The sequence below is a fragment of the Oculina patagonica genome, chromosome 3 (assembly GCF_052425735.1).
Source record: "Oculina patagonica isolate OP01 chromosome 3, crgOcupat, whole genome shotgun sequence".
Classification (NCBI taxonomy): domain Eukaryota; kingdom Metazoa; phylum Cnidaria; class Anthozoa; order Scleractinia; family Oculinidae; genus Oculina; species Oculina patagonica.
In genome coordinates this window covers 29,744,242-29,766,968 of record NC_135760.1, presented here as the reverse complement: position 1 = coordinate 29,766,968, position 22,727 = coordinate 29,744,242, and the positions used below count along the sequence as shown (strand labels likewise).

At 38.7% G+C, this 22,727-nt stretch overlaps 3 protein-coding genes and 1 pseudogene across 4 annotated transcripts in view; 2 read left to right on the top strand and 2 right to left on the bottom strand.

Annotated features, from left to right (window-relative positions):
* The window catches only part of LOC144647461 (mediator of RNA polymerase II transcription subunit 23-like), a 34,541-nt gene extending 31,024 nt beyond the window's left edge, over nt 1–3,517 (top strand). The window contains exons 39-40 of the mRNA XM_078507265.1: nt 1,525–1,610; nt 1,984–3,517. Of these exons, the coding sequence (XP_078363391.1) occupies nt 1,525–1,610; nt 1,984–2,119 (222 nt within the window). The 3' untranslated portion in view covers nt 2,120–3,517. The remainder of the gene's footprint in view (nt 1–1,524; nt 1,611–1,983) is intronic.
* Nucleotides 3,518–5,860: 2,343 nt separating this feature from the next.
* On the bottom strand, nt 5,861–9,335 carry LOC144647464 (3 beta-hydroxysteroid dehydrogenase/Delta 5-->4-isomerase type 3-like). Its single transcript, XM_078507269.1, has 2 exons — nt 9,114–9,335; nt 5,861–6,756 (listed from the first exon to the last, which is right to left on the bottom strand). The coding sequence occupies exons 1-2, from the start codon at nt 9,333–9,335 to the stop codon at nt 5,869–5,871; spliced, it is 1,110 nt and encodes a 369-aa protein (XP_078363395.1). The 3' UTR covers nt 5,861–5,868.
* Nucleotide 9,336: 1 nt separating this feature from the next.
* LOC144647466 (LYR motif-containing protein 9-like) lies at nt 9,337–12,490 on the top strand. Its single transcript, XM_078507270.1, has 3 exons — nt 9,337–9,611; nt 10,441–10,533; nt 11,879–12,490. The coding sequence occupies exons 1-3, from the start codon at nt 9,504–9,506 to the stop codon at nt 11,888–11,890; spliced, it is 213 nt and encodes a 70-aa protein (XP_078363396.1). The 5' UTR covers nt 9,337–9,503; the 3' UTR covers nt 11,891–12,490.
* A 735-nt stretch (nt 12,491–13,225) lies between these two features.
* LOC144647465 (uncharacterized) lies at nt 13,226–21,002 on the bottom strand (annotated as a pseudogene). The gene is made up of 2 exons (XR_013569595.1): nt 20,912–21,002; nt 13,226–16,248 (listed from the first exon to the last, which is right to left on the bottom strand). The product of XR_013569595.1 is annotated as an uncharacterized LOC144647465 (transcript).
* Between the last annotated feature and the right edge of the window lie 1,725 nt (nt 21,003–22,727).

Here is a 22,727-nt window from a genome sequence, read left to right as displayed (position 1 = left end):
TTTATTCCATCGATTTCTCGAATCGTGAGTCTGGGACGCCTGTGGTGAGTGATCCGTGATTTGTACTCGCCCGACAGTTTTTGGTTTATAATAAACTTTTTGGCACTTACAATACACTTTTTTCGCAATATTGACAGTTAGAAGTGCCACGCAGCGAACAAAGATTTATTCTTTAAAACCAGTTTTCACACTCGCCTGGGCGAGTGGGCGAGCGCTAATTTCCAACCCTGTCTGCATAATCCAAATCATGGAGTTGAGTTGTTAGTGTCCATTGGATTCCTGTCTTACCCTGATCTTCCACCTCTCTCATAATCCAATCGACCACCATGATGAAGATCATCGGAGACAGCAAACAGCCTTGACGAACTCCTGTGCTCATTTCGAAAGATTCTGTCAGCTTCCCGTTGTGAATGACTTGACAAGATGACGACTCGTATAGGTCCTGTATCAGCTTGATGAACTTTGATGGAATTCCATAGTGGTGCATGAGTTGCCAGATGATGTTCCTATCAACACTGTCAAAAGCCTTTTCGAAGTCGATGAAATTCATGTATAATGGAGTCTGCCATTCGTTGGATTGTTCGATGATTATCCTTAGAGTGGCAATGTGGTCAGTGCAGGATTTATCTTTCCTAAACCCTGCCTGGTTACATCGCAGTTGTTTGTCCAGGGCGTCCTTGAGCCTTTCAAGGATAATGCGGCAGAATACCTTGCTTGGGATGGAGAGAAGCATAATTCCACGCCAGTTGTTGCAGAGTCCAAGATCTCCCTTTTTGGGCAGCTTCACCAGATAACCATGCTTCCATTCTGTTGGAACTTTCTCTGCTTCCCAGATCTTAAGGAAAAGTGGATGTAGCATTTCTGCTGTGTTGTTAGGATCGATTTTGAGTGCTTCAGGCGGAATCCCGTCTGGTCCTGCTGCCTTCCCATTCTTCAGTTGTTTCACAGCTCTTACAATCTCTGCTTTGGATGGTGGATGGATGCTGACAGTTAGAAGGGGTCCATTTGTTTCAATAAAGCCTGGCGTAACAGGAGGAGGTGGTCTATTTAACTGATAAGACCTGAAAAAAAGAAATGTTGATTCGTACGAATCGCCGGAATGGATATCTTCTTGTTAACCAACCGAGAAGTAGAGCTGTCGATCCGACCTTTGCATCTCATTAGCGGTATTGAAAATTTTCAAGAGATAGTAGCTTTTTGCGGAACCCGTTGAAATTTGGTTGATTCGATCAATTCGTCTGATCAGTGCGAATAGATAATTCCATTCAAGACCTGACCCCGTTTTTCAACGGGTAACTATCCACTGGATAAATCGCAGTCCAGTGGATGAGTGTTGACTAAACATATTACGCTATCCGCTGGATAGTGATTTATCCGGTTGATAGCGTTATCCATCCTTTGAACAGCCAGGGCCAGACAAGTAGCGTTGTTGATCCGTCATTTGCTTCACATTCTTCTTGTCGGCAGTATTATCTGTAATAACTAACACAGGCAACTTATCGTTCTGTTTTTTGAATTTTGTAGATTGTTGTGGAGTTGTATCGTCTACTGGAAAAAATCAACCGAGAAGTTCAACACATTCACCACATCGATACAATCTGTGACTTCCTGTATCCTTTGACTTTAATTAGGGACAGGAGCCCATCAACTTGATGATGGGCTCCTGTTAGGGATTGATTTCTTCCATTCAATATGTTGTATACGTTTTTGTCTTTATATACACAACTTCTTCAACATATATTAGTTTACGCGGGGTTACGGCTACATTAACTGCTAGTCCAGTAAGACTCGGAATCTTAACTCGCTGATTAATGTGTCTGCAGACGTTCATTTTTGGTCGTTCCACAATAACACTGGCTCGCACGCCCACACTGTCTTTGTATTAGCCCGTCCACGTAGTGGGATTCCTACTAGAATTTTAATGGTCTTTTTTATACGTCGACAGTCCGTTTGTACTTTGAGTTCTTTAACTTTTTTTCCCAGATACCATATCAAGTACATGTTCGTAGGAGATGGCATTAAAGATGAAGTCTTGAAGATTATTCCTCAGTTACGCCAGTCGCTACAAGTCCGGCTAAGATTCATGACACAGAATGTCAAGAGAGACGACAATTCATAGCTTGCTATAAAGCGCCAATACTAAACTGTTGTGTCACTGGCGGTATTGCCGTCAAATCCTGAAAATAAGCCAACGGGACAATAACCCCCCCCCCCCCCCCAAAGAAAAAAGCAGTCAAACACAAAAAGCCCTTGATAACCACTCCCACCCCCCCCCCCCCTCACTGACTCACTCCATGCTGAGATTTGGATTAAGCTCTAAGGGACGCCATACCTTTTTTCAATTATTAGCTCACTACTGTAGACCCTGTGTTTTTCATTTTATACGTTACAGAATGTTCAAAAACTGTCAAAGTCCATTTGACAACTGTAGAGGTTGCGTTGTTTTTAATATCGCGGTTATGTTAAAAGAGTCTTTATTATGCAGTACAGTAAAAACCCGCGTGTAAGAACCTACTTTTTCCAGAGTTTGGCAAAACTGGTTCTTGTATTATGGGGTACTTATTGACAGTTTAGGCTAATTAGGTTCTTAATCAGGTTCTAATTTCCACAGAGTACACATCGCTGTTGATTATCAGAAAATAGTATAAAATCTGGTCTGTTCTTCATTATAAATATTTATTAATGTACCCATGTTGCCAAAAGTCCAACAACATTAATTGATCAATCATACAGTGGTTTTTGGTAAAAATATTTTATAAATTAAATAGTTAAACCCCACATATAAGAACCTGTTGGAATTTGTTTGGCTAAACAGGTTCTTATATTTTGGGGTATTAAAAAAGCAAATTTCTGCCAGAAGGTCCGAAGTTCTTAAATCCCTAGGTTCTTACACGCGGGTTTTTACTATATTCTTTTTTTGCACGTAAATCTTTTCAGGCGCAAAATACCTCGCAAGTATAAGCCTTACCAATTGTTTTAAACGCAAAATTCCTTTCCCCTTCCACTCCGCAGTTAGCCTCCCCAAAAGTTAGTCCAAGGCTCGTTATCGAAATTTTATGGTATACAATTGAACGAAGTGCCTATCTCGGCTAGACAACTAAACCATTTGTGAAATAATTGTAGAAAACCAACCAAACAGTTTTCAAGGCATTAGACTGAGATCCGTCTAACCAGGATTGTGTAGACGTTTTGGTATGTAGAAAGATATCACAAGGTTTTTACAGCGTGTTTTTTTTTTATCATGGACCAACGCGACGAAACCTGCGGAGAAGAAGAGACAAACGAGAGGAAAACGGAGGGTGCCTGTGGACAGACCCTGATTACAACAGAACGGCATGCGCCGAAATAAAACGTTGTAAATAAATTGCATTTAACTTATTTGTTTAATGATTGACGTCTCCAAAAGTGTGGCGTCCAATCAAAACTAAAGTAATCACAAAGCCTATAACCTTGGACCGTAAATAGCATACTGACAAAAATAAAATAAATAAATAAATAAATATAGGTCCTTAATCCGTCCATGTGCCAACTGTTTTTAGTTTTGTGAGGAGTTGTGTGATGTGTCAACTATGCACAGCGTCCTTACATAATATTCGACTCGACTCTGAAGTTGACTTCCACTCTGGTTGTCGAAACGTCAATCACCAACAACAGTCCTTTTCAGCTCTACTCTCACCCGAACGATCTGGGTACGAACTACGAACTCCTTGGTTCAAAACCATTTACTATGGAACCCTATTAACACGGCTGCAGACGACCCATAAAAATTTGGTAGTATTAACGGGGTTGGTTCAAAGTATGATACTAGTAAAAAGGCGACTAATTAATCTGTGGCCTTTTGTGCTTCTAACAGTCCCAAATTATGTATCCAGTGAACATGAAATTGACAGCCAAAAATTGGGAAGTTTATGGCTAGTTAATATAAGCTTGATTAGGCTAAACCACAAGGTAAAGAAAACAGCTTATGCCAAATTCAATTGACGTTTCGAGAAATACACTTTCTCTTCTATTTGGAAATTTTTTCTTTTTTCTTGAATGATAGGGTAAGTTTCAAGTCGTCCCGTCTTCTGAAAGAACTCCTGTAATTCGGAACCAATGTAACGATGCGTTTTATGGTTTCTTGGACGCGTATTTTCCTCGGTCGACAAAGCGTTTGAGAGCACAGCAAGTGTAATGGATAAACAGCAGTTTTCTCGTTCACTTATCAGATGCTGAGCTAAGTGAAGATCGCTGTCTATTGCTATTGATTTGTTAAGTATAAACCAAATATATTCTTCATGATACAAAGTTCGTTTTTCATGTGAACAATGGATGGTTTATCCAGAATATGGTAATTCTTTGGTTAAGTTATACGTAGTTAAAAATCCAGTTTAACTTTTGGACGTTTCCCTCCGTGAAGAATGAATAAGCAAGAATAAAAGTTTCTTAGGCCGGTGTTACATTCAAATCGTTCCCTAAGATATTATTAAATCCCTTTGATTCAAATCGTTCTATTATTAAATCCTACAATGCTGAACAAAAAGCTAGAACAAAAGAGGTGCCCTTCAAAGGAAAGGAAATCAGACATAGCACAAACTACTATTTTTGGTTAACGATGATTCTCTTGAAATTATCATTTAGACGAATTCTTTAGTTATCTTTCTCCTGAAAGAGAGAAATACTGATTTCGTTTCCTCATACTTTGGTATGGCGATATTTCTCACGTGACGAAAACCTCCTGCTTATGTTACACTGGCCCTAAATCAGAGAGATTTTGCAATCAGAACGAAGCGTTCTCAGCTTGCTTTGCAGTTACTAAACAAAGTAAGTCTGCCGTGAATCACACGTTTATGTTTTATAAATTTTGCCCCGACTTGATACCTTGGATTTTTCAAAAAAAAAGTATCTTAACTTTTTAAAAAAATAACATTCTCAGACTTTTAACGTTTCCTTCATTGACATTTAATTGTTACCACATTTTGCCCAGACAAATAGCAAGCCGCCCATCATGCCGTACCGTAATTATTCGATTAAATGCCGCCCTCGAATAAACGCCGCATCATGATGCGGCGTTTATTCGAATTATAGACTCAAAAATCAAATAACAGTAACTATCCAGTTTGAGCAAGCCTAAAATAATTATTTTCCTTGATTGTAGCAATGTTTTAAGATATTGAAAATGACTTTTGAGACAAGCAGTACAACATCTTCCGGTTTTTGAAGGTTCAAATGTTCAGTTACCATGCTATTGTTTTCAAGAAATAAATCGAATTTTAATAAACGCCGTCCTCGTATAAACGCCGCACTGGATTCGCGAAAAATTTAATAAACGCGCGGCGTTTATTCGAATAAATACGGTAAACTTATCTTATTATTCCAAAAATAACAATTTTGTCGTTTGTCTTGCGCAGGTGGTTCCCTGATGCATTCATTCACCTCTTGAAACGTCACCAGTCTAAAACAAAATGAAGGTCTTCAACTGTTGCATTGTTACTACAAGTCCCAATCACTTATCTGACTTATCCTTGTCAGAATTTAATTTTCATCTTTAAGCTTCTGCGTCCCACTTTCTCAAATTTGTAATTAGGCAAGGTGTAATACAAATGATACCCTTTCCGACAGTGGACGATTCGACCTATTTGCTCCATGATCAGCGATGAATATCTGCTAGAGGGACTATAGGCCACTATACATTATCTCACATCATAGTTTGTTATGCCTGTCCTTTTATAACGACCTTGTTAAAATTTGCTGAGCAATTTTATTATCTTAAGCACTTTCATTTAATCATGCTGGCAGCAGTTTATTTAGGACAAGTTTTCAGAATTTACACAAGCTTTCAAGGCTTCAGTACGATACCATTTAAGATACACACACAAAGTCAATCCTTCAAGTCATATATTTTTCCACAAGATACCTTATGGTGTTGTTCTTAGATTCTTCATATGAAAAAATTGGTTGATAGCCAAGTTCTTCCTGAGCCTTTTTCCAACTAACTGTGTAACCCTTGCACACGCTAAATGCAGAAGACCTGGTTAATGCTACCGAAAGGTTGCAAACTGGATGTAAAATCCATGCTATGCACTCCAAAATAACAGCAATGAAAAAAATAATTATATATGGAACAGATATGTTAAGCAGTTTACATCCAGCAGCTGACAAATAAGGTTCTACAAAGTCAAAAAAGTTACTCTCAGGCGTGTTGTCTCCAATAAAGAATGCCTTTCCAGCAATCGCCTTTGGGTTGGTCCGTAAGACATCAGCTGCCAGCACATGAGCCCAAGCAGTGTTACCAACATAACAAGTGTGAAACTTGGCATCTGCATTACCCATCCTTGGCAAATAACCAAACTGCTTTTTAGCAGAATTGATTACATTAGGAATAAAAACTTGATCACCTTCTCCATACATCACCAGTGATCTTAATGAACATGTTACGAGTGAAGCACCATTTGCCAGAAGACTTCCATTGGCCTCCAGGACTTTCCTCTCAGCTTGCATTTTAGTAAATGCATATTGGCCAAAAAGAAAATCTGAAACTTTATCACCTGGGAGAGTTGTTGCTTCATTTAGATTGTAATTATCTGACCAACTCAGTGCAACATCTGCAGTGCTTGTGTATACGAGTCTGGCAACATTGCATTCTAAACAAGCTTGGATAATGTGTTCAGTTCCTTTCACATTAACAGCATTCATTGCCATCTCTGATGGAAGGTTTACATCTACTATTGCTGCTGTGTGGATCAAAACACTTGCATGCTTGACAACTGCCTTGACCTTAATGCAAAGAAAAACAGTAAAGAACACTAGAATATTATTGTAAATTGTTTAACTTAAGAATTTTGATAGCTAAAGAGTGTGGACATGGAGCAAGAGGAGAGACACAAGATAACCTTATTACAACATTTGCACATTCTACTTTCATATGGCTTGGTTAACATAGATGACAGAGTAATAATTTAAAAGATCAAACTCGGTTGACACAATTCCAAGAACATTTTGCTTTTAAGCCACAGATTGCAGGCATAGCTTCTGCTCTTCTTTAGGCCCAGTGATATGAGGATTCCACATTTTGTAAACTGTGTATGCATGGCTGCACAAATGAGGTAACAGAAAAGGAAAGGGGACTAGGGTAAGTATCCTTTGTGGTCCCCTCTCATCCCCTTTGAAACTACGTAATATTACACTCCGGATCCCCATCCAGTCCCAGGTTGCAGTTCTCTGGAAAATCAGCACAATTTAGCACCTAAAATGCTTTGATTTGTTGTAATCCAGAAGTGCTCAAAAGGAAGCCCAAAGTAAACATTTTCCCATTTTGCTAAAGAGGTTGTGTGTGTGTGTTGGGAGGGGGAGAGGACAAAAGTGAATATGGGCCCATTGCTGGTCCGCTCTTGGTCCTTCTCTTAGATTTTCACCTTTTCACATTCTGTGATAAACACAACTGATAGTTTTAAGTGAATCTCAAGCTAGGTTTAAAAAGAGATCCCTAAAACTGGTTTTCACTAGCCATGGGGTCAGAGTGAGTCATAATTAAAAGCACAGAGCATTATGATCTAGTGAAAATCAAACTGACAGAGTCGTAAGCAGAGTTCCGATTCCGCTTATGATCTAGTGAAAATTATACAATAGCCGAGTTACTGCGCACGTTGTGATTGGTTGATGCCTGTTATCTATTAGAGTACAGACGCACAGATGATGTCACTGTTTGGTGTGACTCGCGTAGGTGATCAGAGTTCATAGTCCAAATCAGTGATGTCGGCAAAGTTTTCCAACTCGCGGCGCCACAACAAACTAAAATAGGTTAAGCAAAATTATAAATCTACAATGAGGAACAATCTGCTAAGTATCGTTCACCTTTCAACACATTTAACTGGGCTAGACAAGCTTGAAGAAGACAGTGAATGAAACCAAATCTGTAAGAGTTTGTCCGATGTTGAACAGTTGGACGACGCCACAAGAAATTTATGAATGGCGGTTGAATGCTGAGGTTAAATTTAACAGATTTGAACAATTTTCAAAAATGGAATAAAGGTTAGTTTTCTCGTTGATGTTTTAATTTTCCATTATTCTTTTTATTAAATCGGTTTAACAGTGCTTCGAGGATATGGAAAACTTCATTGTGAAATGAAAACAACTTTATCTATCTGGTAGTGACATAGTCGAAAACGTTTAGCATCAATTTTAACAGCTTTTACCTTAAATTTTATTTTTTAACTTTTTATCGGCGAAATGTATATATATTTACACTGAAGCGTTCTGAAATCTTCTGTTATTGTATAAAACAAATAGATTCCATTTTTCCATGGGTCTGTTCAGTTATAGATCACAGACATCACAGAAGACGTCAAAATGTGGTAAGAACAACAGTGACCCACATGCCTAGCGGCTCGTGGGCCACTTTTTTTTGTTCTTACCACATTTTGACATCATCTGTGATCTATAACTGAAGAGGCTTACAGCAAAATGGTATCTATTTGTTAACTAGATTGTCGGAGTCACAAGCAGAAAGGAAGCACTCAGAGGGCATGAGAACTAGTATTGTGATTGGTTTGTTTTCACTGGATCATAAGCGACTGAGTCATAAGCAGAGTGGGAAGAAATGGTAACGTTCTGATTCTTTCGACTCCGATTCCATCGAGCTTATGACTCCACTTACGACTCAGATTTTTGATTTTCACTAAGGTCGTAAGTGCTCTTACAACTCTGCTTATGCAGGTATCAATGTTCAAGCTGCTGGGGGGGGGGGGGGGAGGCCGGGCATAGGCCGGGCATTTGAACTTCGCTGAGACTTTCTGATCAAATGCCCAACCCCAGGGCATGTGTGGATGTTCAAAAGAGTCACTTAACTTCAATAAAATGTTGTAAAAAAATCCATTAAAACGGTCAAAAGTCCCCACCACGGGCAAACAATTGCTCTCAAATCCCCCGCCTATTCCCGGCCTCTCCCCCCCCCCCCCCCAGCGGCTTGACATTGATAGGTGCATTACGACTCCGACTCTGAATCCGTCGGTCACTAGTGAAAACCAGCCTTAATACAGGTTGACAGGACTCCTGAAAGCGTTTCAGTTGTGGCGTATATATTTTTGCACAAGAATGCAACTGACTCTTGCCTTGTGTTTTCAACATAAGCTTACCTCTTCGTAGTTACATATGTCTGCTTGCTTGTACCTCAGTTTTCCTCCCTGGGCATGCCGAAGGAAGTAGGATGGCTGGCGAGGACATATATCAAGTCCTCGAATTTCCTGAATATTCACACCTCGTGTATTCAACAACTCGACTACTTTAAGTCCCAAAAATCCTGCTGCACCCGTAACTACTACTATTTCTCCATTTGAAGACCCTGCATATAGAGACATACTGTAAACTGTCAGGAGCTTCGATGGAAGACAGACAGGAGAGGTTACACAGCTCACAGGCGAGGCTGCTAATTGAACCATTTAGTACTTGATGTAAAGCAAGCAACGTTTCATCGCACAAGGAAGTGCAGAGTTGAAAACACATGCAGCAGCTCATAGCTGAATAAAATGCAACAAAGTATCAGGACACCGCTTGTACTTTACAGGCATCTGCTAAGATGCATAAGAAAGTTACCTGGAGAGGCACAAAATCACTACAAGCATCATGTCAGGCAGGTAGTAACAATGGACTTCCAGTAAATATTTGCAATTTAATCAGGATGCTGAAAATGTGCAGCTAAATAGTGGATGGTGCATCTATTTATATGCTAATGTAATTGGTGTTGTTGTTGTTGGTTTGTTGCTTGTCTCCATCTTTTCCAAATCTTAACCATCTTGCTTGAAAAAAATTTTATACTATACAAGCAGGGTCCTATTTTTTTTAAATAAAGGGTAATTTCTCCACCCCCCCCCCCCCCCCAAAAAAAAAAAAAAAAAAAAAAACAAGCTTTTATGAATGCTCCCTGAAAGTGCCTGTTCACACAAGGAGACATGTTGCAGGGACAAGGCACAGTGAAAACTTGTGTTGCACAAGTATCAGTACACACTGTTGCAGTAACATGTCCCCTCCTGTGAGCAGTTCATGATTTTTTCTCTGTTACATTTTGCTGTGACATGTACCTGTAACATGATCCCTGTAGTAAACTGACCAGGGTTCGTATGCCTCTTGAAAACCCTTGAATTTCAGGAGCTCAATTTCAAGGCCTTGAAAGTACTTGAAATTGGATTTCCGTCCTTAAAAGTCCTTGATTTTTTATTTGAACGTCAAAAGGCTTCAAGGTAACGAGAAGAACCGCCAAACTAAGCGATTTTTTTTTAGTTCTTCAGCAAGCACATGAATGGCAAAATAGACTGGAAATTGTTGATTTGGGGTGAATTTCATGAAAAAGTCCTTGAAATTTCCAAGAAGGGTCCTGGAAAGTCATTGAAAAGTCCTTGAATTTTTGGCCAGCTGAAAAAAGTGTACGAAATATGTACCCTGACTGATCTTTAATTATACCTGTAGAGTTATGCAAGTCACTCTGATGAAACTGACCCTGTAAGAGTACAACAGATCATTGACAGAGCTATTCAAGATGCAGAGTGGCTAGTGAAAAAGGTCAGTGTATTGACTAATTTAATATGAAAAACACATGATGACAGCAAAAAATAAGCGAAAAATGCTGAAATTGCAGTCAGGGACAGACATTATCTACAAAGTTTTTTTTAACTGGTTTGACACTGACTGAAATGCTGAACGTTATATACAACGTTAAAAAACTAAAATAAGATGTTTTGACCGAACATATAAATAATTACATTTCATTGTAATCATTATGATAATCTTAATCTTGAAACACTGTGTTGACAACAGCACTTTGCTATTTAATTGCCCCTTTAAGAAAACGTAAGGTCAATTTCTAGAGTTACTGTATATAGATACTACATGTATACATGCTGTATGTATTCATTGAAAACTATTAGCTATTACCTTGTGTAGAATGGTCCTTGAAATATAACGAGTCTCGTAAATTTTAGCAGAGCCTTGAATTCTTGGCTTTGCAAACTAGTGTCTCAGAATCTTGAACTTGCAAAAAATAAAGCTAATCTCGGAATCTCAAATTTTACAATTTGAGTTTCGGAATCTCACAAACCAAGCAAAAATTTAATCTGAATGAACTGTCAGTCATAAAACAATAGCAAAAACAAAGAAAAATCTTGATATAATGCTCTATACTGCTTGTTAATTTACCATTCTGATTTATCTAGAAATAATTTTTAGTACAACACATAGAACTACAAAGTGCTGTAAAAGTCTCACGCTCAGATTTTTAATCACAGCGTCTCGGTTTTGGATTTTAAGTACCTCAGTAACGGTCTCAGTGTCTCACCAAGTCTCGGATTTTACCATTCTACACCCCTTATAGAGGGACCTAGGGAATAATTTTAAGTGTTTGCCCTTCCCTGTGTCCAAAGAGTTATAAAAGAACAAATACTTGGCTGAATATGAAACATGTGAAATAATAAAAAGATCTAGGGAACCTTGATGGCAGGGGTCTTTTTGCTTATAAATGTTTCGAGTCACCCTTCTAGCTAGCCTCGGTAGTTGGAGGAGAATGAAAAACACTTGATCCAAGGTGTTGATATTACTAACAGCCAATAAAAGGGTATAGCAGCTCCTGCTAAACCGGAAGAGGGTCTTTAAAGAAATTCTTACAGGCTCTCCTTCCTTCACTCGCCTACTTCCCCCCTTGTTTTGTTTCCTCGCTCGCCTGCATTTTTCACTCTCACCCAACTACCGAGAGCCTAAAACAGGCTTCCTTTTAGCTAGGTTAACTATTTTTTTTTTTGAATTATGTTTTTACTTTGTTTTTAATTAGAAATGAATTGTTAATTTTAAGTATGTAACAGTTTTTTTAATTAAATTTACCCCACAGTAATTTATCACTTATTTTCCTCCACAGTACCAGAAGTGATGTCCAAAGTGCATTTTATTATTTGGTGAAAGAAAGGAAACATGAAGACTTTTCTTGTCTCAGTGAACAATCTCTTGCAGCCACTCCTTTGTAACTTAAGTATTGGAGACCAGAAAAAGGCAAAAGAAAAACACAGGGTAGAAACGAATTAAAAACAATTCTAAGATGATATAATTTATATCTACCTAAAAAGCTTTGAATATGTTTAAGATTGCAGATTGAAATAGATGACACTTGAAAGCAATGCTCCATTTGCATAATAATTTATATAACTTTATATATGTTTTCGTTTGGAAAAAGAATATTGTACAAAATTAATGACAGTTTGAGTAGTTTGGCCTTCCGACAACCCGTCAACATTTGAAAACGAGGATGGTTATCACTGAAGCAGATAATTTCAAAAATAAAACTGCAAGGTTGGTTAGGTTTTGAACTTCAAAGTGATCAATCCTTGTCTCTCTCAATACTTCTGTAGTGCTCTTGTTACTTAAGCAATCTTGTAGTACGTACAGTAAAGCTGTTTTATTGGTAAATGATACAGCAGCAATTATTTCATCTGTTTCTAATTTTGCAAGGCAATAAACTTTTATTTTTACTGCTTTCATTATCTTTTATTTATTTTTTTGGATTTTTAAACATTTGACTTCAGTTTTATTTAAATGGATTCTCTCAGCCCATGCTCCAAATGCCACCACATTTAAATAAAATGACGCATGCTCATTTTAACAGCTATTTCCACTGATGAAGGGACAGTAGTCACGAAACATCTGCAATTTCTAAAACATTTAGTGCTATGAAACAAAACCATAATTTTCAACTGATTGTATATAAAGGCGCTACACAGCTTTTTGCGATATTATGATCCTTTTATTAATTTACAACCTTGCCGGGGGGGGGGTCCGCCCCCGGCGGAGGAGGAGGAGGAGTGTTGCCTTGGGCCATCACTCTCTGATAAGGGAAACAAAGGAGACATTGATAGCCTGCGAACAGGCTCCCAAGTGGGGCAGAGCAGTTTTTCTCCTGATTTCTCAAAGTCGATGCAAGGAACATGTGGCCAACCATCACATGGTTTGCTTCTGTGATGTCAAGCTGTTTGCCAACAAGCAATCAAAGTCCATTTAAAGACCTCCCCATCTGCACACGATGCTTAATTTTTCCCTTGGGCAACCCTTAAAATTACAATATCTCCACGAACAACTTTTCACTACGCTTTCTGATAATCACAAACTCATCACCCGTAACTTGACAACACTAGCATTTATCTTGCCAGGTTTCATTCACACTCAATGGAGGATGTTTGCCAAAGATAATCACTTCATTTCAATTTTTTCGGGATTGTCTTGATTATTCACTTCCTGTTACGTTTGTTCCTTATACAACAAAAACAACAACAAATTCCAGTGTACACAAATAGTAAAGCTTATAATTCTTAACATATCCAAAATAACTGCACTACAAATATGTCAATAAACAAGTAAATGTCTAGATGTCCTGATAGATTATTACAACAAATGCCTTTCAATAACTATAACATCATGTTCTGTGCACATGTTTTGAACTGTGATATCGAACTACACTACAGTTCCACTTGTCACCATTCACGTGCTTATACACTTCTACACTAGATAGGAAAACAGGAACTGCTGCCAAAAAATAAACTTTGTCTTTGGTACAACAAGAATGATATCTTTTTGCCTACCAGCAAAGAGCAAATATCAACAAAACTTATATAACACAATCTCTATTTAAAGTGTATATGACACGAAATTTTTTATTGGCTTTTTTCTCTCGTTGATATGCTTAGATAAAGGATTCATAGTTAAAATTTGTCCAAAAAAATTTTTTGCCTCCGCAATGTTGCACTCTCAGCCATCTTGAAAAGACGTCACCCCTGGACGTCACAAAGGTGATGTGACGTACCATTTGGCCACGCGCCGCTATGACAAAAGGTATGTCACGTCACTTTTGTGATGTCTACTTGTTTGATGAATTTTCAAGATGGCTGAGAGTACGACATTTTGGAGGCAAAAAATGACGGAAATTTTTTTTTTTTGGACAAATTTTAACTATGAATCCTTTATCTAAGCATATCGACGAAAGGTAAAAGCCAATAAAAGATTTCGTGTCATACACTTTAAACAAGTGTTCAATTGGCACCTTTGTTTCTTCCATTACTCCTCCATTTGAAGGGCTTGGTGCAAAAAGGGTGGTAGTTATTTTTGGCAGAAAATTCACATCGCCAAAACTACTCCAAATTTCACACCTAGGTTTGTTTACGTCCACAAAGCATTGTCCTGTTTTTATTTCTGCTAGGTTTTGCTTTGTTTTCAAGAAATAACCTATGCAAAAAAACCTGGTTTGTCCAGTTGGCGTCTTTCAGAGTTCCTTTGTTACAATTAAACAAGGAATTCCTAAAGACGCCGACAAAAAAAAAATAGATATAGTCACATGATGAACACATGCCAACAAACCTGCACACGAAATTTGGAGTTTCCTTCGCAATGTTTATTCTTTGCCGGAATCACTAACGCCCTTTTTGCACCAAACCCTTCATTAACGCCATTTGTAGTTTATGATATACCAAAACTTAAACTTGTAACTGTAACCAAACAAAAGTGAAGGCCTGCCTTGCTTGGCTTTTTTTCTTTGGGTGTTATTACTCATAACAGCCATAAAAGAGCTACGTCGCAGGGTTTCAAGTTAGTTGTTTGTAATCATGTCAATCGCCACCAATCTTAACCATGTTTAGTTAACTAATAAATCTTTTGTGTTTTTGTAGCTTACAAACTCTTAATTTGATGGTAGTTTTGGACATGACAAAAATGACTTAATATACGTGTAACATGGCACAGGTTCTTTATGCAACAAAACAAAATAAAACATGCTTACAATTCAAAAAGCTCATTAAGTTATTAAAATAGTCTATTTCATATGAATATCATAGTGTTTGAGAAGCAGAGCTTGACTACCTTATTCCTATAGACAAATACAACATTCAACCTGGCCTTCCTTGAGTTCTCGCAAGTAGGATTTGGCCGAGGATGAATTATTATTTCTATGGCATTCAGTACCCTTATTGACCGGATGAGTCCAGCATTGGCATCTTTTGGTTTATTGAGGTAATCTACATTAGTGATGTTCCCCTCACTGTGTTTGCATTGTTAAGACTTCTTCTCCATGTCGCCTCTTTTGTATCTCCATAAAACTGCTTGGCTAAAACACTGTTTGCATTCGTAAGGTTTCAAACCTGTATGAACCTTCATGTGTCCTCAGATTTGATGCTTAGTTTAACCACTTGCCACACACTGTTTGCATTCATAAGGCTTTTCCCTTGAGTGGACTCTTTTATGTCTCTGCAATGTTCCTGTTGCACTAAAACACTTGCCACACTGTTTGCATTCATAAGGCTTTCCCCTGTGTGGACTCTCTCATGTCTCCGCAATGTGTCTGCACGGCTAAAACACTTGCCACACTCTTTACATTCAAACGGTTTCTCCCCTGTGTGGACCCTTTCATGAGTCCTCAAATGTCCTGTTTGGATAAAACACTTGCCACACTGTGTGCAGTTATATGGCTTTTCTCCTGTGTGGCCTCTTTCATGTCTCCACAAAGTTTCTGTTGCACTAAAACACTTGCTACACTGTTTGCATTCATAAGGCTTTTCTACTGAATGGACTCTTTCATGTCTCCGCAATGTGTCTACTCGGCTGAAACACTTGCCACACTGTTTACATTCAAAGGGCTTTTCCCCTGTGTGAACCCTTTCATGAGTTCTCAAATGTCCTGCTTGGATAAAACATTTGCCACACTGTTTGCATTCATAAGGCTTTTCCCCTGTGTGGCCTTTTTCATGTCTCTGCAAAGTTCCTGTTGCACTAAAACACTTGCCACATTGTGTGCATTTAAAAGGCTTTTCCACTGAATGGACTCTTTCATGTCTCCGCAATGTGTCTGCTCGGCTAAAACACTTGCCACACTGTTTACATTCAAAGGGCTTTTCCCCTGTATGAACCCTTTCATGAGTTCTCAAATGTCCTGCTTGGATAAAACATTTGCCACACTGTTTGCATTCATAAGGCTTTTCCCCTGTGTGGCCTTTTTCATGTCTCTGCAAAGTTCCTGTTGCACTAAAACACTTGCCACACTGTGTGCATTCATAAGGCTTTTCCACTGAGTGGACCCTTTCATGTCTCCGCAATGTGTCTCCTCGGCTAAAACACTTGCCACACTGTTTACATTCAAAGGGCTTCTCCCCTGTGTGGACCCTTTCATGAGTCCACAAATGTCCTGCTTGAATAAAACACTTGCCACACTGTGTGCATTTATAAGACTTATTCCTCATCTTCATTTGTTTATACCTGGAAATAAACGAATTCTGAGAAAACGTTCCAAAACAATTCATCAATGTGCCATAAAGTCAAAGGAGTAAAGATCTACTCTTTTGTTCATATTTAATGAGCACGTGGAGGGGGGTGGGGTGATGGGATTTGAGGGTGGAGCATGCAAAAAAAATATGGCTTTAAGAGGGGGCACAACATAATTACCCTACCTGTCACAAGGGACAGGTTCTGCTCATCGGTATGCATTTTTCAAAAGTGTATGCATGAAGTATGACAATGGTAGCAGGTCATGTCGCCCCATTGCACGGTCGCCCTAATCCAAACATAACAGCTTATTTGTGTCCGTGCGTGCGAGCATAGCTATGCATAGAGCGACAATAAATAAATTTTCTTCGATTGTCAACACATTCCCGGCAAAGTTTACTACAAGTTTCAAAACTGAGCTGTTTATTAGTGGCCCGCTTAAGGTATGTGTGAGTTTTTTTTTGCGTTGTTATTTTAAAACGTTTCTATTGTTTATACTTGTGACTTTATGGACAAAGAACGCTAATTAGTGAGGCACGCAAGATAAAGTGTGATTTTTCGCTTTGTTTTAGCAGTAATAATAATAATCCGAAACAGGGTCAGTATTGTACAACAGTCAACAAACATGAAATTATCCACAATGCTTTACGCAGTTCAGACATAAGAGATCAGAATTAAATTTGAATTTTTCCTTTACATGGGTCATAGGTAGTATTTCAAACATTGGAAGACCTAACTTAAGTTAGGGGGACGACTGAACTTATTTGGGGGCGACATGACTTTAGTGTTTAATTAAGGCGACGTAACTTCAGTTTTGGGGTGATATATCCTACATCCATGACAACTGATACTGAAAATTTATGAACAAGCTCTGTAATGTTTCCGCATCAATAATTACACGTGCAAAGCGCTATCTGCATTGTTCTTTCTACAAAAGCCTGTGGAAGTGGCATTTGTGTATGCTCGGAAGCCTACAGAAGGGTAAAAAGAAGCAATTTTGTGTCCAAGAATTCAGCGCGGATAGAAAATTTCATGGGTTGACACATAATGAAGTTAAACTAGGTGTATTGTCGATTTTCATATCTGAAGTCAAATTTTTAAATAAGCTTTAGAAGGAAAGATTAGACTTAGAGTTCTAGAACAATAAATTTTGCACCTTTAACAGCTAATCTGAGTCAGATATGATGCAAAAGAGATTCTGACTGATCTCTGAGTAATAAAATTGAGCTTTTTTGTGTTCTTCTCAAGCAGAAAACTTGGACATAAAACTATGTTAACTTTGATGGCTTACAGCTTTGCCGCAAAGCGGGATTCATTCAATAAGTTAACGATCCTTATGCGCTTTCATGATTCTCCAATATCCCTGTAAATTTTTTTAACGGAATTAGCTTTCCAATGTTTATGAGTAAAGTAACACCCCTACAAATATTTTGCTTTATGAATATATTCATGGAAATGTATCCCCCGCGACCTTAAGAGGCCTAGCCTGAATTTCAGACATCCCTCTGTGCTCGCCTGCTTGCCAGAAGGAACTTCTGAACACATTTGAGCCTAATGCCGTCCGGTGACGTCACTACCCGAAAACCGAGTAGTGATTTTGATTGGTTGATTTTAAAATTATTTGCATAATTATGTGAAATTATGACTGAATTTTACCGCGTGAGGATTGTAATTTGAAAACGTTTGGAAAGAGTTCGAAGGAGTTACCTTCCCAGAAATGAATTTATTAGTCATTTACCTTGAGTTTATTACTTTATTAGTTTACCTACGGATGAAGAATAGTAATGGAAATCGGTAGGTTTTAAGTTGGCTCATTCGTCGCTTCGACATGCAGTGTTTTGCCAAATTTATATATGTATTCTTGTTTTGTCAACAAAGCCGCTCGACGCTTATGTCCTGCAGCCTCGATGAGCCAGTGATTTCTGAACTCAGTGCCCATAGTCAAGTAGGATATTTTTGTATTGAATTCCGTTTCTTGATGCCTCAGTAACCGTCTAAATTGATTCATTTAAGTACTCACGAGTGTGTTGTATTTGCTCGCTGCGTAACATATTATATTTTGATCCCTAGATAAGCTTCAGTTCAGATTAAATCGGTTCCGTAGAAGAATATAGCCTACATGCGATTAAAATCTTATTCATTTGTCTCAAGTTTTCAATAGTTTACTATTAAAACAATTTTATACCCTGTAATCCTTTATTGAAGCGATTTTTCTTTCACAATTTCATGGCCTCGACAGAAACTTTTCCACATGAATTACAACCAAAGTGTAGTGACGTCACCGGACGGCATTAGGCTCAAATGTGTTCAGACGTTCCTTCTGGTAAGCAGGCGAGCACAGAGGGATGTCTGAAATTCAGGCTATAAGAGGCCCTGACTGGAAATATCGAGAATATTCTTATTGCCAACGGGACAGCCGAGCCAAGAGGCGAGGCTGTCGAGGCGGCAGAATCATAGAGCCGTGTGCGTATGAGTGTACAGGCAGAGAAAATCTTAAGTTCTGCGTAAGGGACTTTTTTTTTTACCATATTTGGGTGTAAGTAAACCCCATATTTGGGTTTGTATTGTTCTTCCAATCTTCCCAACTGGTTCCCAGTCTCTCACTCCTTGCTAGAGAGCAAATGACCAAAATGGCGTCCACGCGGCTCGCTGTTAAAATTTTCAATGTGGTCATTCATCCCTTTACCGATAAATACACCTTTAGGGAATTATAAATCGAAAGAGAATACCCTACAGAATATTCGACCGCCAAAAAAATGAACATCAAGGTCTTCAAAGCGATGAAATAGTCTTCCGACTTTGGAGTCCTTTGATCGATTTACGATCGAAGAAAGACATGAAAATCAAAAGCGGACTGTTGACTTCAAATAGAGTTTTCTTGACTTATGAGAATGCTGAAGAAGGGTAAATCCTTCCTTTTAGTGTTGATTGTGTTTATAGTAATTGTTTGACCGATGATTTATTCCAAATCAAATACCGTTTATATTTTATTTGGCACGCATAATTTTTTTCGCTCCGCATAGGAATAACATCAATACAAAGCGACGCTCACTAAAATTATGCATGTCATACACACAAGAAAGTCAAAAGTTTTTTGCTTCTAACGGCAAATGTAATGTTAACTTGAATAAAAATTTTGTCTCCAAATAATCCTTGACCGTTCAAGTTTTGTTTTCTGTTCAAATTTTTCAAGTTTTGCGTAACTGAACATGACACTTCGCATGCGAGACTGAAATCTGACCCGTGCATTACTGTCTCTGATTACTGAAAATGATTTTTAAAAAAGCATCTTAGCAGTTTTGATTTTGGGATTTGATTTATATAAGAAGTTCTTGAAATGCAACTATCCCTTTTGTGGATGGAAACATTTTAACCATCGTGTGTTGTATTTAAAAAACAGTGATTAAACCTCATTCGATTGCCTACATTTTGTGACATTTTAACGTTGAAAAGAATTTAAAGATTTGTCAAGAGTTATCAATCTGTCAAACCCGTAGCCTGTGTAGCAGACATCTGTGTACGTTTTTTAGTGTGTTTAAAAGAGTGGGCGATCGCGAGAATACGCGCGCTGGAAACTACGGAGCCTGCTACGCAGGCTATCAAGCCTGTGTCATTTATGAACACCAGAGAAATAGCACTTTTTTCGCATATTACCTAAAATACAATTTACCATATTTTGGTCATTTCAAATATAGTTCTATCAAAAACCATTCAATATCTGTTCTTATGAACAAACATGAGTATTTCGCTCGTTGGCACTTACCGATAGGTACAACTAGTAGTAACAATATAGCTTGAAACCTGACCTAGTATCCTTATTTTGTCTTTCTAGTGCTTCGAAAAGCCATACGCATGTTAATGCTCTGTCTGTTTGTCCATAATACTGCAGTTTTACGTATTATGGACAAACGGACAGAGCGTTAGCTAATCGAATTAAAGAACATCAAAGAGCAGTCCGTGTTCGTGACAAAAACTCTAAGATCGCGCAACACGCGAACACGTTTGGCCATGATATGAATTTCAATCATGCAGCGGTGGTGGACAAGTCAGGCGATTACCACAAGAGGCTTTTCCTAGAAGCGTGACATTCGCAGAGGGACCAGAATGCAGGAAATGAACACATAGACATCCCTGATGTATACAAGACACTTACATAATGTTCATAGTCTTGCGCAGCGTTCGCGTGTTCGCGCGTACAAATGTGAAAACGTCTTGAGTACATTATGAGCGTTGTTTTCGCTCAAATAAGTCAGTGTCAGAATTTATAAAGAGTATTAATGTCAACTCCTGACTGCAATTTTGGTATTTTTAGCTTTGTACATACTTATAAGCTTAAGTTTACTGTAAGCTCGGTCGCTCTACCTTTGCTGCATCCCTCAAATTTCTGCAGTAGAATCATTCTCTTGGTATCTTTAGTTTTTCATTCATAGTTATAGTAGAAATTGAATTTTACGTAAATCATGCGAGATCGGAATCTCTCACATACATTTCCATACAAACTCTGTATTTCACGCTTCGTTGTCCCATTTTCAAAATGGCGGATTTTACCGCGAAAAGGTCTATGCAGACTCAAAAACTTGTTCTATTGTTTCTGGGTACGAATCCTAGCACCCAAAGATCTCTACTATATACAAAAGACGTTATGTCGTTATCTTACCTTCACAAGAAAAATCCCTTGCTGTTTACTTGATCAAAACCAACACTCACTTTTGAGAGTAACAACACAGATCGACGCTTTATCGACGCGATCGACGCTTGCAAGCCCAGCTAGCCCCAGACTGCTCACAAATGAAATATGGACGAGACATTTGAACTGGACTCCGGGGATTTCATCTTTCGGATCTCTTTCTAATCGAGGAACCTGGCTAACGGCTGGAAATCGAGCCTATACTCTGAGCTGTATTCCAGAGAAACTGTTGTTCACCAGTCTGCTCTCGACGCCATTGACCGCCTTTCACTGATGCCCGAATTTGATTAGGAACCTTCCATTGAGAAACTATCTAAGGAAATAGAGAGATGACCTTCGGGGAAGTCCCCAGGAAAGGACTGTATTCCCATTTACGTCATTAAGATTGGCAAGTCAAGCCTGTTGGTTCCTCATCAGAAATTTCCAACTCAATGCTGGAAAGAAGGTTCAGTGCCTCAAGACATGCAGGATGCTAACATTGTCTTTCCCTATAAGAACAAGGGCGATCGCTGCGACTGCAACAACTACCGAAGCATTTCACTTCTAAGCGTCGTTGGCAAGCTGTTGCACGCATTGTTTTACACAGACTGCAGATTCTTGCTGATAGAATATACCCAGAATCACAGTGTGGCTTCCGCCCCAGGAGGTCAACTGTAGACATTATATTCTACCTTCGTCAACTGCAAGATAAGTGCAGAGAACAGGCAATGGCCTGACATTGCTAAAATGTACTGTACTAATCATCAGAAAATTGTTCAAAGGTGGTTTGGCTACGGACGGATATGGCAGTAGTGGTTTAAAACTTTGAAACCGTCTGGCAGACGTTTTTAAATTCGACAGTGCCTACTTGGAAACAAATCGCTTTTAAACCATTAATTCCATTTATTCACACCTTTTGGAATGGATTATGCCTTTCTTTGTCACTGAGTGCACATTCATAATTCTATCATAGTCAACACCTAAACGTATAAGAATTCCTGTGATACTGCCCCTTTAACTGAATAGTTCTAATCACGGAGTAGTAAGATTTTCAGACGTTTTCTTTGGCGTCGCAGTCGTCATTATAACACTCCTTAATAAAGGGAGTAAATTAAGACGATTTTCTCTTGTGTTACAGAATAACTTTCTTTTTAACGAAACTTTTTGCAATTTGCTTAATAACCAGCTAATCAGAATATTTACTAGCCTGCGAACGCAGCCGTATTTCCGGTTGCCGTTTCTCTCCACGTTATTTTTCGGCAAAGAGAAACGACATCCGGAAATACGTCTGTGTTCGCAGGCTAGATATTTATTCTCCTTCTTCTGCGTTCTTTAGTTTTGATTAGTAGTTTTCTTTCCACTTCCTTGCCTCCCAGTCTTCATTTCCTCTTCTTATCCCTCATCCTCTTCCACTTCCCCAAACTTCACTTCCTCTTCTTCGTTTTTATGCCACCCTTAATGTTCACTTCCTCTTTTTCAAACTCATCCTCATCCTCTTCCACAATATTCACTTTCCCTTCTTCGCCCTCGTCTCCATTCCCTTCCTTGATCTTCAGTTCCTCCTTTTCGCCCTCATGTTCTCCTGCAATCTCCTTCGTCCTCGTCGTCCTTCTCGTCTCAATCTTTACTTTCACTTCTTCCTGCTTTTTCTTTCCCTCTTTCTCAAGTTTCATTTCTCCTTCTTCTTTTCCCTGTTCCTCTTCCACTCTCTCTTGCTCTTCCACTTTGTCAAGTATTGGTGGCTCTTCCTCTTTCTTCTATCCCGACTTTGAAAAATGTTTTGGCTGACCTAACTTAATCTAAAATA